Consider the following 15,622-nt stretch of genomic DNA (forward strand, 5'->3'; position numbering starts at 1 on the left):
TTTATTTAAAAAATCTGGTTCAGACAAAGATAGAGATGGCTTTGTTATGGGTGAAGGTGCTGGAATATTGGTGTGTCTGCATTGGTTATGACTTTGACGCCAAATAATAATATGTTGCAGTCTGGCTTAGTTCATCGCCTATATTTTACTTGCTCTAAACAAGCATGATGGTATAGAAGTTGAACCTTTTTGCTGTTGACATTTTCATATGGGAATTTTAATCATAACATCTGTGGCTGATCTTGTTGACAGGTAATGGAGAGCTTGGAACATGCAATGAAACGAGGTGCACCTATTATTGCCGAGTACCTGGGAGGTGCTATTAACTGTGATGCGTATCATATGACTGATCCAAGAGTTGATGGACTTGGTGTATCTACATGCATAGAGAGAAGCCTTAAAGATGCTGGTGTGTCACCTGAAGAGGTGCCGTCTTCCTTAAACCCGTCTTTGTTCTGATTTATAGTGCTTGTCTATTGACATCATAGATTGAACTACTCCCTCACTGTATCAGGTTAACTACATCAATGCTCATGCAACTTCAACTCTATTGGGTGACCTGGCTGAGGTTAATGCTATAAAGAAAGTGTTCAAGAACACTAAAAAGATAAAAATCAATGCTACTAAGGTAATCTATCTTGCTCTGTCTCTCCTAGTCGAAAAAATAAACAAATAAATAAATCTTGCTCTGTCTCTCTATCATTTAATATGATGTGCCATTCCTGACAATGTTTTTGTTTATACTATGTTGATAGGTCACTCCCTCGGTGCTTCTGTGGGTTTGGAAGCTATTGCTACAGTGAAGCCATACAAACAGGATGGCTCCATCCTTCCATAAACCAATTTGTATGTCAATACTCTTGGTTTGTCCCTTTTTGTGGTTTTTGTTTAGGAGGGTTTGAAAAGCAATTCACAGAGCGTAGTATTACTTTGTTTAGTTTCCTTTTTCTAAGTATTTTGTTTTCTTAACATTATTGAAACGGTTACTGATATGTGGTTGGTTCATTCTCAAACAGAATCCAGAACTTTCAGTTGAGTTTGACACTGTTGCAAATGTAAAGTAGCAGCATGAAGTGAATGTTGGTATGAATCCCAAACCTTCAAACTCCCTCTGCGTTTATGTTTCAATTGCAAATATACTCATTACGTGGTTTATCCATTTCTCAGCCATATCAAATTCGTGCGGATTTGGAGGAGGAGGACACAACTCTGTCGTTGCCTTTTCTGCGTTCAAGCCTTGATTATCCAGGCTTGTCTGCAAGTTTTGTACTACATCAGTCTAGCTTAGAGGAGAACTCAACTGTATCTGAGATTCTGAGGCTGCTTTCATTCTTAATTTTGGAGCCAGTTGTAGCGAAATAATCAAGGGTTACTCTCTTTCAAGGAAGTAATCAATTAGATACCAGGGTTCTGTGGGTCAGTAGCAGGTCTTCTTTTTTTCTTTTTTTTTTTTGACTTTTTTGACTTGTCGATTTGCTGAATTGTTGTATTAAATAGAAGGGAGAGGATCCTCTCCTGAGCTAGTTTTCTAGCTGAGCTTCCTGACCTTTTCAACTTATTCCGCCACGTGTCTAAAAACACATCTAACGGCTCCTACTTATTTATGACCATACTTTCATCTCCTCTCTCTCTTTTTCTCTTCCATCTCGATCTTCTTATCTTCCCAGCACACAAGTTGAGGCACATGCTCTCTCTCTCCCTCTCACTTGTATATGAGGTCAGAGACTCAGAGCCCCCGTAACCGCCATGTTGTTGCACCTGCTCCGGCTTCGAATTCCCATTCACAACCCCTTGGAGAATCAAATAGAAAACAAAGTAGATAACTCAGGTCTCAAAAGGACAACCTCAAAAGATTCAATTTTCATCTTCTATTTCTTAGAGATTCCGGTTGATATTTAATTGAAAATACAACCTTAATTTGGTCTGGGTACTTGGGTAAGGAGAAAAGAGTGAATGCCAAGGGTGAAATCTGAGATTCAATTTTCATTTAGAATTGATTTTGCTGAGGTTGAATGGATTGAACTAAAGGATTATAGTTTTACCAAAGGTTTGATTTTATGTTGATGATGACTTGAGGTTCAATCTCAGATTTTACCCAGAAATTGGTTTATTTTCTCATAAACAGAAACAGATCAAATCAGAATGAGATTTGGATTACTGAGGTTCAATCTCAGTTACCCGAGTTCTTGAGAACTCAAGGATTGTATTTATTTTTTGGGTCTGTATGAAATGGAAGAGAGCAAGGAAGAAAATAAAAAATATCAGAATGATCATGAAGAAAGAGATCGATTCAGTGGAATGGAGGTGGAAGACTGAAGTTGATTAAGACGAATAAGAAAAGAGTGTGAGAATGTTTTGATCCTGTTACAACCGTTGGATTAAGCTGCAAAAGGTCAAATAAGTACAATATAACATTGGAGCCGTTGGATGTATATTTGGACACGTGCCAGTTTATGGTGAAAATGTCATGAAGCTCAGCTAGAAAACTAGCTCAGGAGAGGATCCTCTCCCTAAATGGAAAGCTTATTCTGATTTTATTGTTTGAACCAAAAATTTGGCCAAACCATGTTTGTTGCATGCTTTTACAAACCCTGAGATGAGGCAGAGTTCTTGTGAAATTAGTAAAAGACGATGGGTGCAGCTAAGGTCTACTTGTTGAACATTACTCAATCCAGGCATCTCGTACAGAGAAGAGCCAAAGCCTAAGCTAGAGACCATTACAATTCCAGACCAACGATGCTTCCAAGCCGGATGCCTCCTCTTCACTACTGTGCAACTCATGATTTCAATTGAAGCATGAGGACCACTAATTTGGTTGAGCTTGCAAAGAAGTTACAGTTGGGGATGCAAATTTGGTTTCTACAGTCTGTTGAGAAAGCCATCGATGCTGGTTTGGCTTTCTGGAGTGTGCTCATGAGAAAGATCTATGGCTTTGTCGTTCAACATGTTTGGAAGACCGAAAGGTGTTTGACAATCCCGCACCTCTTGCTTCATCTTAATTTCTATTTCTAGGCCTATTTGGGATCAATCACGGATCGCGATTTGAGTCACTGACTAGTACAAAAAGGGCCTCAGAGTTACAGATGAAGAATGTGTGCCTTTAATTAGGGGTCGGCAGTCGGTACTAGATGTTTGGTCAATAGAGTCGGCTCAATTTTGTCATATTTGGATATTATTTTGTCAAAATACATTAATTTATTCGCTGTTATAAATTATTAAATTACGTAATGAAGTTCCACCTATACATTATGCGACTCGTAATTATCGACGACCCCAGGTCCCCGCCTTCCACAGATGCACATGTCCCCACGGGTAACGCACTTGACACCTATAAACAAAACAACTAACGTGGCCGGCAACTTTATCATGAAAGTCGCATCGATACAGACAGCTTTAGCATTATTGCGCCAGAAAACACAGCTCGATCCATGGCTGGAGAAGGAGGAGGAGGAGGTTAATTATCTATGTATCTTTTATCCAAATCTTCAGTTCCGTATCCCAAATCTACCGAAGCTCGCCATGGCTGCATTGGATATACGGCAGCGTTATATCTTTCATCTTTGTCTGCAGCTTCTGGTAGCTGAACTCCGACCGAATATGTTTTACGGTTACCTTTCCCGAGAGGCGATCATGTCACGGATCCTGATCATCCTGATAGGCGGGGATGAGATGGGCAGTTTTGATGGCTGATACCAAACCAGGTTAGTAGGTTACTTTTCTCTTTCTTCCTTTACCAAGCTTTGGATGCATGGTCTCCGTCTCCGTCTCCGTCTCTCTTAATTCACTTTTGTTTTCGTGGAATTGTCAAGTGCCATATATGATTTGGTATTTATTTTGTTTAAAAGCTGCCGCTTGCTGAAAAACAAGCTGTGCGTGGCTCTTTCTTTGATTATTCTGCTCGGGGATTCTATGTGTATAGTTGTGAACCTCTCTCTTTGGGTTCCTTAACTTCCGATTTCGCCCTACTTCCTAGACGCATATCCAGCTTTAACCCATCTCATCCACCCCAGCAGACCAGCAACACCACCAGCAGCCTAGGACAATTTCTTTTACTCCGACCTAGACTTTGGAAACCAGACAGATCGCATGCTTCGTTTTTTCTGAAAGGTAAACGGCGACATATATATCTGAGTGAGGTTTCCCGGTCTTGTAGGTCGACGATGTGGCCTGGGCTGGGAGAGAGGGAGAGGGCGGCTGAAAATGTTCGTGTTTTTCAGTTTTATCGGGGTTAGACCAGTAAAAATGTAAAATGGTGGTCGGTATAAATTTTAAATTTAGATTTAGAGGTCTAAATAGAAATTTATACCAGCTATTTGTAAATAATATACTATGTTTTATCGAATCGTAAACTGATATGCGGATAAAAGATGAGAGGAAAATATAACTTTTGCTTTAGCTATGCAGGATTCTCTAGCTAAATATAGCTAGTCATTTTAGCTCAAATTAAATTTAACTTCGTTATATAACTAGTGTGTTGGAGTTGAATTTCACTTAAAAAAATAGTTATATATAGCTAAAAATAGAATTTAGCTGCTCTGCTCGAACAAAAATGCTTGTAATCCATAGTAGGCTTAACCTTTTTGGCAAATAATTACTAAACATTTTTTAAATTTTGGAAACTCGACTTCAAACAAAATATGAAGCCCAACACAAAACAGAGGAGAAGCCCAAGAGTTACCCAACCTCCCATTTTCTGCCGTAGTCGCCACCTTGAGGCAGCTGGTCTCTAGCACCAGCTCCAGCACTTCGGCATATCAACCAAACGATCTAACTCATCTAAGCGGTAAAGCCATCAACATCCACATATGGAGGGAACCCAACACCTTGCTTGTCATCAACACTCTCAACATGCAAACCATGAAAGCCACCACACCCATGATTCACAACAATTACCATTGGCCGATACGTGCTGCAGCAATCCCCTAATCTTCAATCAACAATACCACCATAGCTCCACAAGTCTTCCCATGAGATACTAAGAGATTAGGCGGACAAAAGGACAAGTAGGCAGCCAAAATAAACCACTTATGCAACTCTCAAAGGGACCATGCTATTATATATTTTATTTTTTATTTTACATTTTGGTTTAGGGTTTTGTATTTAAAATAAAGTATAGGTTCGTTTTAAATTTTTGTATGCGATTGTTGATTTGAAAGTTCTTATCGAGTCTCATTCTAAAGTGCTTACAATAGAGAGCCCTCGATAAGTATCGCCTATTGATTTAGTCTAGAAAGGTTTTATTTTGTGGGTAATAATGTATGTTCACTGTGAGTGACTGAGTGGGGATTTTACAGGGGAGTTCTGTCGATTTTCGAGCAATGTTGGGTTACAGTATTTGTTTTTATTTTTTAATTGTGCATAATATTTTTCAATTCACAAGTACGTAAATTCTAACAGATCTTTAGTATTTTTGGAAATATGTATTTACGAATATAATATGCATATTATTTGGGAAGTTACAAACAGGGTTGGGTCACATCTAGGTTCTTAGTTCAGTGGGGATTGCTACATTTAGCAACTTTCTCATCCTCCATGGCTCAGATCAGGGAGATGATCGGCAATGACATCTAATGGTGTTGTGGCTGACTCTACTATAGTGGATTCTTGGACGACACTTATTTGGTTTGTCGTCATGAGGAAAAGCAACATTATTTATGTTGTCTGTGGATTTAGGTGATGTTTAATTTTGAGAGCCTGATGATGGTGACTTTCTGGTGAGGTTCCCATCATCGCTGGTGCATGATGGTATATGTCGCAATGTTTATTGGCAATTTGATAAGGTCATCATCCTTGGCTTGTGAGACGCCAATGACAAGTGTGATCAACGGTGGTCCCCTCGACGGCTTGAAATCTCTCCCCTGCTTTCCAATAGAAAATGTCAATTGGGTTATTACCTGTTAGAGCTACCTTAGATACGGTTTTGAGTATTGATCGTCTCAATGTCTTATCTATGTCTCTTTGTTTCTTTCTTTTTTTTCTTGGATTCAATTATTGGTGACAGATTTGGTGTGCAATTCTAGTGGGTTTCAATTCACATTCTCGTTTAGTTGGAAGTCCTTTGTGAAAACTTTGTTTTTCACACAATGTGCATTAAAGTATCATGATAAACCCATTGTTTTTACCTACTCATTGAAGCTGGTTTGCTCAAGTTTTTTTGGGTCACTAGAGTGGGGCGGTCGGATGTAGTGTTTTCCTAGTCGGTGGATGTGTTAGTGACTGTCGTTTTGTCAATTGAGGACTGTTATGGACAAACTAGGACTTGACTTAACCTACCCAACCCAATTAAGATGTGTTGGTTATTATTTCCTTGCACTAGGCTCCATAACTAACAATGGATTTTGTGTTTCGCTTATAGGCATACATGAACTTGGGAGATGTAAGTGGACGTTCTAGGTTAAGTTATTATCTCGGATAAATCCATCTTGTGTCCTCATTGAGGACTCGGTTATTGTGGGCTGAAAACGGACTAGGCTTGACCTGACTTAGCTACCAAGGCCTACGATGATGTTTCCACTCAGTGGTGGAAGATCTTTCCCTACGACCAACAACAAATTTTGGTCTTTATTGACTTCTTTTGGGCCCACCTCCGACCCCTAAACTTGGTAAATGTGGATATATCCGAGCACTAAAAATAATTCAACATTGTCGCAGATAACTCAGCAGCACATGATGAGAAGAAGAATAAACCACTAGCTCCTCCGATGGATAGTTATGTGATTTCCGAGTAAACATCATGGAAGCCATTAGACTATTGGTTCAAAACTATTTATATTTTCCTTTCTCTAGAGTTCACAATTTCCCACTGTTTTTTTATTTATTTATTTGAATGAAGGCATAACTAATATATTGATCAAAAGCCAGAAAAATAATTACATATCCTTTCGCTGCCATCGAGACAAGACAAGAAGATGTATTAGTACCCACTGTGGTACATAGAAGCATGTCACTCATTTGACAAATCTAGTTGTTGGTCCAACTCATACTATAGATACTGTACCTCTTTCTTTGGGTTGTAGCTTGCTAAAGCTTAGAGGTGGCAAACGGGCCGGCCCGGCCCGGTCCATTTTAAGCGGGCCTAGTTGTGCTTCGTGCCGTGCTTCGGCCGGCCCATTTATTATCGTGCCGGCCCATTTACTTAAACATTAAGCCCGACCCCGCCTATGGCCCAAGCCCATATCATGCCCGGCCGTACTCGTGCCGGGTCAATAACGGGCCATGCTCGTGCCTACCCATTATAAAGCACGATTTTAAAATCTTAATTTGAACAAATAAAAATTTTATTTAACTATTTAGAACATTAAAATAAATTAAGTTCTACAATGTTTTTCTTAATCTTAGCTTTTTAAGATTAGATTTCTAATAATTTTTTATATTCCACTATAAGAAAGAAAGAAAAAAAAAACTCAAAATATATTGTTTTTAGTATATTATTGTGAGATTAATCTTTATTAATATAATGAAGATTTAGTATCTATTATTCTTTCCTTCATTCTATATTTGTATTATTATGAGATTAGTCTTTATTAATAAACATATATTTAATATTTAGAAAAAATACTTATGTCAAAAAAAGGATATAATGTTTTGTTTCATTATTTTGACAATATAAAAGAAAGCATTGGTGAAATTGTCATGAGATTTTAAATAAAAATGTCTCATATTCAAATCTCATCATTGTAGTTTTTTAATATTTTTAAAAACAAAATAAAATTTTGTGTTTGTAACGGGCCGGCCCACAATATGTCGTGCTCGGGCCGTGTCGGGCCCATTACGGGCTTGGGCCGGGCCTGGCCAATGGGCCAATATTCTTAGGCCTAGCCTGACCCGTTATTCTAACGTGCTTGGGTCATGCCGGGCCACTAACGGGCTTGGGCCGTGCCGGGCTGCTTTTAAGCGTGCCGGGCCCGTGCCGTGCTCGTGCTTAGTGGCCCGTTTGCCACCTCTACTAAAGATTCTCGACTTCTTGCCTAAGTCTATGCTAACTCTCTGTTTAGCTTTTAAAGGGGTTTTAGTTAGTTTCCTTCTAATTGGCTTTAGCAGATGAGCGAGATGAGCTCCTAGGGAAGAGAGTCACTTACTCAGCAGTACAGAATGAGAAATCCTTATTCGGTACCATTCCAGAAGATTCGCTAGAAGCACAAAAAGTGCCTAGCTCCCTAAAATACTTGGGAAATTTGTTGAAAGTAAATAAAGCTACTAACATAACAACTAGCCCAATTAACTCGGGCCTAAGAGAGCAGCCCAAGGCCGGTTGGGCCCAAACCCTAGCAAACCAGCCCAAACTTGGTTCAGTCGCCCAGCGCCGCCATTCAATCCCGCATTGCCACAACCTTGACTTTGCTGATCCCAGATGCCGCCAACGAAGCAACCTCAACCATGAGGCCAGCACCGTCGCCACAGACCCCAGAATTAGAGCAGTTCGACCACGAACACGGAGAAGTCACACCAGAACCGTCGCTGAGGTACAATTTGCCAAACTTCGATCAACCAACATCTAAAAACGCTGCCCCCGAGCCCAACCTAACTCAACCGGCAGAGCTCGAAGGCCCGCTTGACATTGTGTGCAGTTGGATGAGCGCAAATTTGCAGATGAAGCCCGGTTTTTAAGGTGCCTGCTCGATAGAGGGATAAGCCTTTAGAGTTTTTAAATTCGCAATTTCCCTCAATAACCTTAATAAATTGTAGGTTTTCACTCAAAAAAATAATAGATTTTTTTTTGGTCTGTACTCAAAACAGTTGGTAATTAATGAACTGGGAAAATATAAAAGAAAAATTAAAATTAAATTATGAGGGAAAAATATAAACGAACAAAAAGAAAAATTTAAAAAGACAAAAAAAGAAAATATAAAAAGAGGGACGGGAGAGGATTTAGGGTAGCCAAGACCGCTGTCTTCACCCTGAAGAAGAGGGTAAGCCGCTCTCATCAGCCATGAATGAGTTACAGGTATGTGAGAGTAGTAAATTTGTATTCTGTGTGTTCTTTGGGGTCATAAATTCATCAATGGTTGTTTTATGAATTGTCTGTTTGTATGTTAGTTTACATCCTCAGGACTTTCACTTTTCCTATTCGATTGAAAACAGAAGAATAGGGGAAATAGAGAGGAAAGGATTGATAAAAGGTCTATTCTGTTTTGTGGCCATTGTCAGATCTGGTTTTGGGTTGAAAGGTTTGGTTATGACGGAGTTTACAAATCAATGTCCTGATTTATACTTCATTTTTGGGCTCTCTCTCATGAATTACTGCATTAAGCTTTCATTGTTCATGAAAATTTGAACCCAGAATAATAAGTTCAACCATCTTGGATGTTTAATAGTTAGCCTTGATGAGTCCCAGCAAACTCAAACCAATATCTGTATTTCTTAATTGGTGTTTGCAAAAGGGGAGTGTAGATTATGACTTTATGTGTTTATACTTCCTCTTTTGCCCTTATACTGCATCCAAAAATCAAAATGAAACACCAAATTGCTCTCTCACCCATATGATATAGAGATTTGGTGTTTATACGAGTTTATGTGATTCCTGCTAGTTTGAACTGGGTTTCTGCTAATTTAGAGTATACTGTGACAAAGAATGTCCTAGCTGAGGAGAGCCTTGTAAAGTTGCTAAGACTGTTGGAATTGCAATTCCTGGTTTGGACGGTAAGGATCCGATTGAGTTGTCGTCTGGTGAAATCTATGAGTTTGGGTTTCAAGCTTTAGATGAGGATAAGCCTAGGTGTTTAGGTGGGGATTTTCTGGGGAGTCATGGAAAAGTTGAAAAAGTGAAAGTGAAGTGCGTGGTTATAACCTAGAGCTGATGGGGAAAATCACTTCTCTTTAAGATTTTAAGCACTTCTAGCTCAATCTTCTATTTTCATTGTTTAAAAAATAGGTTTCATATAATGTTGCAGGCCATAACTTACTTGTATTTTCTTTTGTGGTTATAATCTAGAGCTGATGGGGAAAATCACTTCTCTTTAAGATTTTAAGCACTTACAGCTCAATCTTCTATTTTCATTGTTTAAAAAATAGGTTTCATATAATGTTGCAGGCCATAACTTATTTGTATTTTCTTTTGTGAATGTTAAGGAGAAACAGGAAAAGGGTACGACGAACGTGGTCCTTCCTCTAGATGAAGGAATTCTCATTGGGACTTGTTCAAGATTAACCAGTGAGAAGGGTTATATAGGTATGATATTCTATTGTCTTCGGGTATATATATAGTGTTCAGTTTTGACTTTAACATTTTATTATGTATTAACTTTTCAGCTTCTATTAGGTATATACTGTGTGTATTTTCTACTAACAATTTATTATGTATTAACTTTTCAGTTACAGATACGTCAACAAAGTTCAAGATTTTGACATCTACTGTAGGAGTAGTAGTGTCGGGTTTTATGGGTAGAGCTGACAATGTTTGGGAGCATTTAATAAATTGGGTAAAAAAAATATAACTCGACTTTGTAGAAATATGAATATAAGCACTCTGATAAGAATTTATTGACTTATTAGGTCAAAGGTGAGGTGGAACCTACCGTATATAGGGTAGCAAGTGCTGCTCATCAGTATATGGATATTCACAGGTCAAAGGGCCGGTATAATGCTACATTTATATTTATTGGACATGATTATGCAGACAATCATCTGGTAAGGAATACGTTATATTTATCTTTTACATTTCGTGAATTGTAATTCTGCCCTTTTAAATGCTTGTGAAAGTTGGTGTATTTTGGCTCTTTAATATGCATAGATAGCTATGGGTTAAGATGGAATCAGATTAGGTGGAAGAATAGGAAAGTAACTCTTCTTGGTCTAGACCAGAAAAGTAAGTCTTGTTATGTTGTCACAAACTTTGACAATTGTTGCGAGTGACCTGTTTTCTTAATGTTGCTGTTTTTCACCTCATCATTCTAATTTGTTTACGTAGTCATAAAGTAGTTGGAGATCATAGGATTATAATAATAAATATTGTTGGTATTAATAGGAAGTATATTGGCATTGGTTATTTCAAACTCAATTAGTCATTATTTCTCACAAAATTGCTTCATTTCTAATTTGTGTACTGATTAAGGATGAAAGTAATTAACTAAGTAGTGGATTCAATATTATGGTGTTAGGATTCAAAGGTAAAACAGAAGGGCTATATATGTTCATATATGCTTCTTTACTTGTTGTCCATATATCAAATACCATCGGAGGCCTTCACTGATTAACATGCTGTCGTGTTTCCTTAGGTGCCTTACATATTTAGGGTTGAAGATCTGGCTGCTCCACCTGATGAAGTTAGCAAAGGTGTTAGTTTTGTTATGGATTGTGAAAAAATAATTGTAGCTGGGTCGGGCGGTGGATGGGCATTGACCAAATTAAATAGGTATTTCTTAGAAAAATTTAATAAAATGCACGAATTATTGAATTAGTAAAAGTGTGTTAATTTGCTTTGGTTACTTTTCATTCAAATAAAATTTAATAGAAAATTTTAAAATTGTATCAGTTGTTGGAGGGAGAACATGAATGTTGAGGTTGCATATCATGTTATCAAGTCATCTTTGTTAGAGTCTGCGCTTAAAGAGAAGGACACGGGGGGTATTTTCAGATGTATTATCTTCACTCAATCATTCTTGTACCTAGTTGTTAATTGATATAGGCATGAAAATAACAAATTTTTTCTTCCTCATAACAGTTTTTTTTATGAGCCCACGATTGCGTACTCTACGTGCTTCCCATGTGTGTGACTCATATATGGAAAAATTTGAAGAATACCATGAGTCTAATCAGAGGGCTATTTTCATATTGTGTTGTGATATTGGAAATGCTACTCATTTCTCCTACACATTCAGGTATGTTTATAAGCTTATAATGCTAATTCCAACAAACAATACAAAAGAAAAATCATGTATCCACTTTTTGTATTTTGATTTCACAATTCTTTACAATCATTTTTTCTATACTTTTGCAGGCATTATGGTAAAGTTGAGCATAACCAATGCCTTTTTGAGGTTGACAGAGTTAGTTTTCACAGAATAGAGTTTCAAAATGCACAATCTGTTGATTCGGCAATCAAAGATTCTAAAACTGGACAGTCGATAGAAGAGCCATTCTGCCACTTTCGGACTATTCAACTTATAGCATCAGATGGCTTTGTTGGTGAGGTTTTTATCAGTATGGCTTCACAATTGATATTAGGAAAAGTTATGGAACATTGGAAGTATGTTGAGGCTTGAAGTGAACGTTGGTATGAAACCCAAACTTTCAAATATGTAGTTACTAACTGATATGTCTTGTCTTCACTAGGCCGGTACAATTCAAGCATTTTCAATTTAATATTTATTGTCTGTTCAAAGATCTGCTTTATTGTTGAATCTATATTTTAATGAATTAGAGAGGTAGATATAAATATATGTTGTTGATTACAAATGTCTGTATTTTCTCCGAATGTGTAGTGTGCTTGTGGCAAAACTATAGAATCCGTCATTGTATAATGTGCTCGTTGGGTTTATTTGCTTGTTGGGATCTATTGAGAGTGAGGGATACCAACAAAAGTATACAGTTTTTGGAAGCCAATTGAAGCAAAATCAGTCGGGTTTGTTGTCTCTAATTCTAGTAAAACCCGTTTCTAATTCTAGTAAGGAGTTGGGGTTTTTTTTTTGCTTCTTGTTGGGATCTATTGAGAGTGAGGGATACCAACAAAGTTTTTGGAAGCCAACTGAAGCAAAAGCAGGGATCATAGCGGAGCTGGTAATCATTTGGAGCCTCCACCAGAAAGCTGCTACAAAAAGTAATCACTAATGCGAACTCTGCAGTTGATAATAGAAATGGTTGAAGATGGATGGGATTGGAATTAGCAGTTGGAAGGGGCTTTCCTCTTGTAAAACAAATGAGTTATACAATGTTATTTATTAAGAGTCTTAATAAATAACTTTGTATAAAACTAGGACACTTTCACCTAAGCCCAACCTGTGACCAAGCCAATGACCTACCTGCCCGGGGCCCAAGATAATTCAACCCAAGTCCTTCCTTAGGATTTTTAAATTCCAACATATAACTCGAGTTTGATTTAGAATCGGTTCGTCTAGAATGTTTTTTTAATTTCTTGCTTAACACTTATTTCTCCAAAGCTCATTATTTTTCAGCTCTCTCAATGAATTCAGACAAAAAGAAAAAGAAAAAGAGAGAGAACCTTGCAATGAATTGTTAATGCAAAGTATTTGGAGAGAAAAAAAAGTGATCATGTGAGATCTCATTTTAAACATTCGGCTTCATACTTCCAGAATCTCATGGCCGGCCTTGTAGCTAGGGAACCCAATAGATGACACCCATTCTGACAATACTAAAGCACTCGACATTTTTCTTGATCCGGAAAATGCTCATTGATTATATCGTCACTGAAATCTTAGCTTAGGACATGGCTATGAATTTCTTCTATATATATATATATATAACGTTTCTTGGGTGTGGACATCCGTACCTAAGGATTAGGTACAGATTTCCCATTTTTTCCCACTTTCCGATCATAATTTCACATCTTAACCGTTCAGTTTTTAGGTCCTAATGTATAGATCATCCCTATAAAATTTCAGCCAAATTGGTGATCGTTAAGGTATTCAAAACTGCAATTTACAACAATGAATACGAACGGTTCCGAATCTGTCGAACATGAACCATTCGTATTCATTGTTGTAAATTGCAGTTTTGAATGCCTTAACGATCACCAATTTAGCTGAAATTTTGTAGGTATGATCTATACATTAGGACCTAAAAACTGAACGGTTAAGATGTGAAACTATGATCGGAAAGTGGGGAAAAATGAGAAATCCGTACCTAATCCTTAGGTACGGACGTCCGCAGCCAAGAACCCCTGTGTGTGTGTGTGTGTGTGTGTAATTTTCATCCTATTCATTTTTTATGTCAGTAAAGTTTAAATATGTGACTAGCTAATCAATAGGTCATAGACTCACAGATCACCAAGAAAACATGACTATGGCTTTGTTTTAGAGAATAATTCCCTGGCACAAAAAATGTTAAATGACTTAAATCACTAAAATTTGATGGTTTAGTAAGTTGGAAAGCTCAAGTAATTACCAAAAGTCAAATCCGTAGTTAAGAGTTTGCATGTTTCATAAATTTAGGAGAATGAAATCCACCACATACTCCTTTTTTTACAATCTACATCTCCCTCTTTTATTTTTAAATTGTGTTATTATTCTTCCTAAAATGCGCAATCCTCTTAATTTCTTTATTCCCAGATGAGTCATAAGGTATTGTGTCTTTGTGACAACCTCGAGATTTTTAAGTATTAGTAATTTTTTTTATGAAATTTGTATGTGTACACACACACACACACAAAAACATAGACACAATGTCCTCTTTTGGCCATTTTAGGGGACGCATCTCGAGTATTCAGTTTGTAGGTCTCTATAACTAGATTACTTATGCAAATTTTCAGCCAAAATGATAATCAATAAAGTATCGAAACATATCAAAGTAGTGGATGAACCATATCTGTTCAGCCTGAACTATTCATGTTCATAATGGCAAATAATGATTGTGAACATCTTAACGATTATCAATTTGGTTGAAATATACAGAATGATCTACCGATGGCCATTCCACTGAGGGATCCCCTCTTTAGGTTATTTGAAGGGATCCCTACTAGACCCACTTTTTAATCACATAACGGCATCTCAACTCTTCAATTTTTAGATCTTCATGAGTGGATCACTTATGCAAATTTCAGCCAAATTGATAATTGTTAAGGTAGCAAATTAGATCAGAGAAGAATTGTAACGCCCCAAACTGCACATCTTCAGCTGAAAACGTTGTAGTGCTGCGAGTCTCTAAAACATACATTGAAGATTCGATCTACATTCTAGAGATTCGCAAGGCATTTGTTAAATAAATTTTTAGACTAAATTCTGCTTACTACCCTGTACTTTCAAGGGTTCATCAGTTTAGTCCTGCACTTCTAATTTAATCAGAAAAGTCGTTGCACTCTCCAATTTCATCAAATCAATCCAATCCGTCACCACTCCGTCAATTTTCAGGGAAAATTTTCAAACTACCCATCTGCATTCACAACACTAACACGTTGGCGGGCTGCCTAGCGATGGGTAGTTTGAGAATTTTTCCTATGACAAGGTCCCACGTCAGCATTTTAACAGCGAAAATTGACGGAATAGTAATTGATTGGATCGATTTGATGAAATTGGAGAGTGCAAAGACTTTTCTGATTAAATTAGAAGTACAGGGACTGAACTGATGAACCCTTGAAAGTACAGGTAGTAAGCAGAATTTAATCCTTTTTTTTTCCGAAGAAAAATTGACAAATATTTTTTTTTCAAATTATATTTCAATTTAAAAAAAGGAACTTCTATTCATACCTCTAAGATTGACATATGGACCTTTTTTTTTTCTTTTTTTTTCAAGTAATAATTGACTTTGTCAACTAATATCAAATTACCATAGGACACAAAATAAGGGAAAAAAAAATTTTCTTACCTCTACGAACACTAGCAGGTCTTCAACTTGGAGAAAACATTCTTCTCTAACGTAAACCCTAAAATATACATCGACACGTATGATGTTGGTAGCTTGATTCCACATAAAACATGTGCAACTCAAGAAACTCAATCAAATAATCTCTGCC

At 37.3% G+C, this 15,622-nt stretch overlaps 2 protein-coding genes across 6 annotated transcripts; both read left to right on the forward strand.

Annotated features, from left to right (window-relative positions):
- Positions 1 to 25: 25 nt before the first annotated feature.
- Positions 26 to 818, forward strand: LOC112164464 (3-oxoacyl-[acyl-carrier-protein] synthase I, chloroplastic). The gene is made up of 4 exons (XM_024300659.2): positions 26 to 70; positions 253 to 426; positions 515 to 628; positions 756 to 818. The coding sequence occupies exons 1-4, from the start codon at positions 47 to 49 to the stop codon at positions 801 to 803; spliced, it is 360 nt and encodes a 119-aa protein (XP_024156427.1). The 5' UTR covers positions 26 to 46; the 3' UTR covers positions 804 to 818.
- A 2,457-nt stretch (positions 819 to 3,275) lies between these two features.
- LOC112164463 lies at positions 3,276 to 12,397 on the forward strand. 5 transcript variants are annotated; one of them, XM_024300656.2, is made up of 9 exons: positions 3,276 to 3,453; positions 3,571 to 3,701; positions 10,069 to 10,168; positions 10,312 to 10,418; positions 10,492 to 10,626; positions 11,214 to 11,350; positions 11,471 to 11,574; positions 11,660 to 11,816; positions 11,936 to 12,395. In XM_024300656.2, exons 4-9 carry the CDS (start codon positions 10,377 to 10,379, stop codon positions 12,198 to 12,200), a joined length of 840 nt encoding a protein of 279 aa, XP_024156424.1. In that variant the 5' UTR covers positions 3,276 to 3,453; positions 3,571 to 3,701; positions 10,069 to 10,168; positions 10,312 to 10,376; the 3' UTR covers positions 12,201 to 12,395. The 5 variants fall into 5 exon arrangements, with proteins under 5 accessions (XP_024156424.1, XP_024156422.1, XP_024156423.1 ...); XM_024300654.2 differs by having other exon boundaries at positions 3,276 to 3,701; XM_024300655.2 differs by having other exon boundaries at positions 3,276 to 3,701; positions 10,078 to 10,168.
- Positions 12,398 to 15,622: the final 3,225 nt, after the last annotated feature.

The sequence above is a fragment of the Rosa chinensis genome, chromosome 5, assembly GCF_002994745.2.
Source record: "Rosa chinensis cultivar Old Blush chromosome 5, RchiOBHm-V2, whole genome shotgun sequence".
Classification (NCBI taxonomy): domain Eukaryota; kingdom Viridiplantae; phylum Streptophyta; class Magnoliopsida; order Rosales; family Rosaceae; genus Rosa; species Rosa chinensis.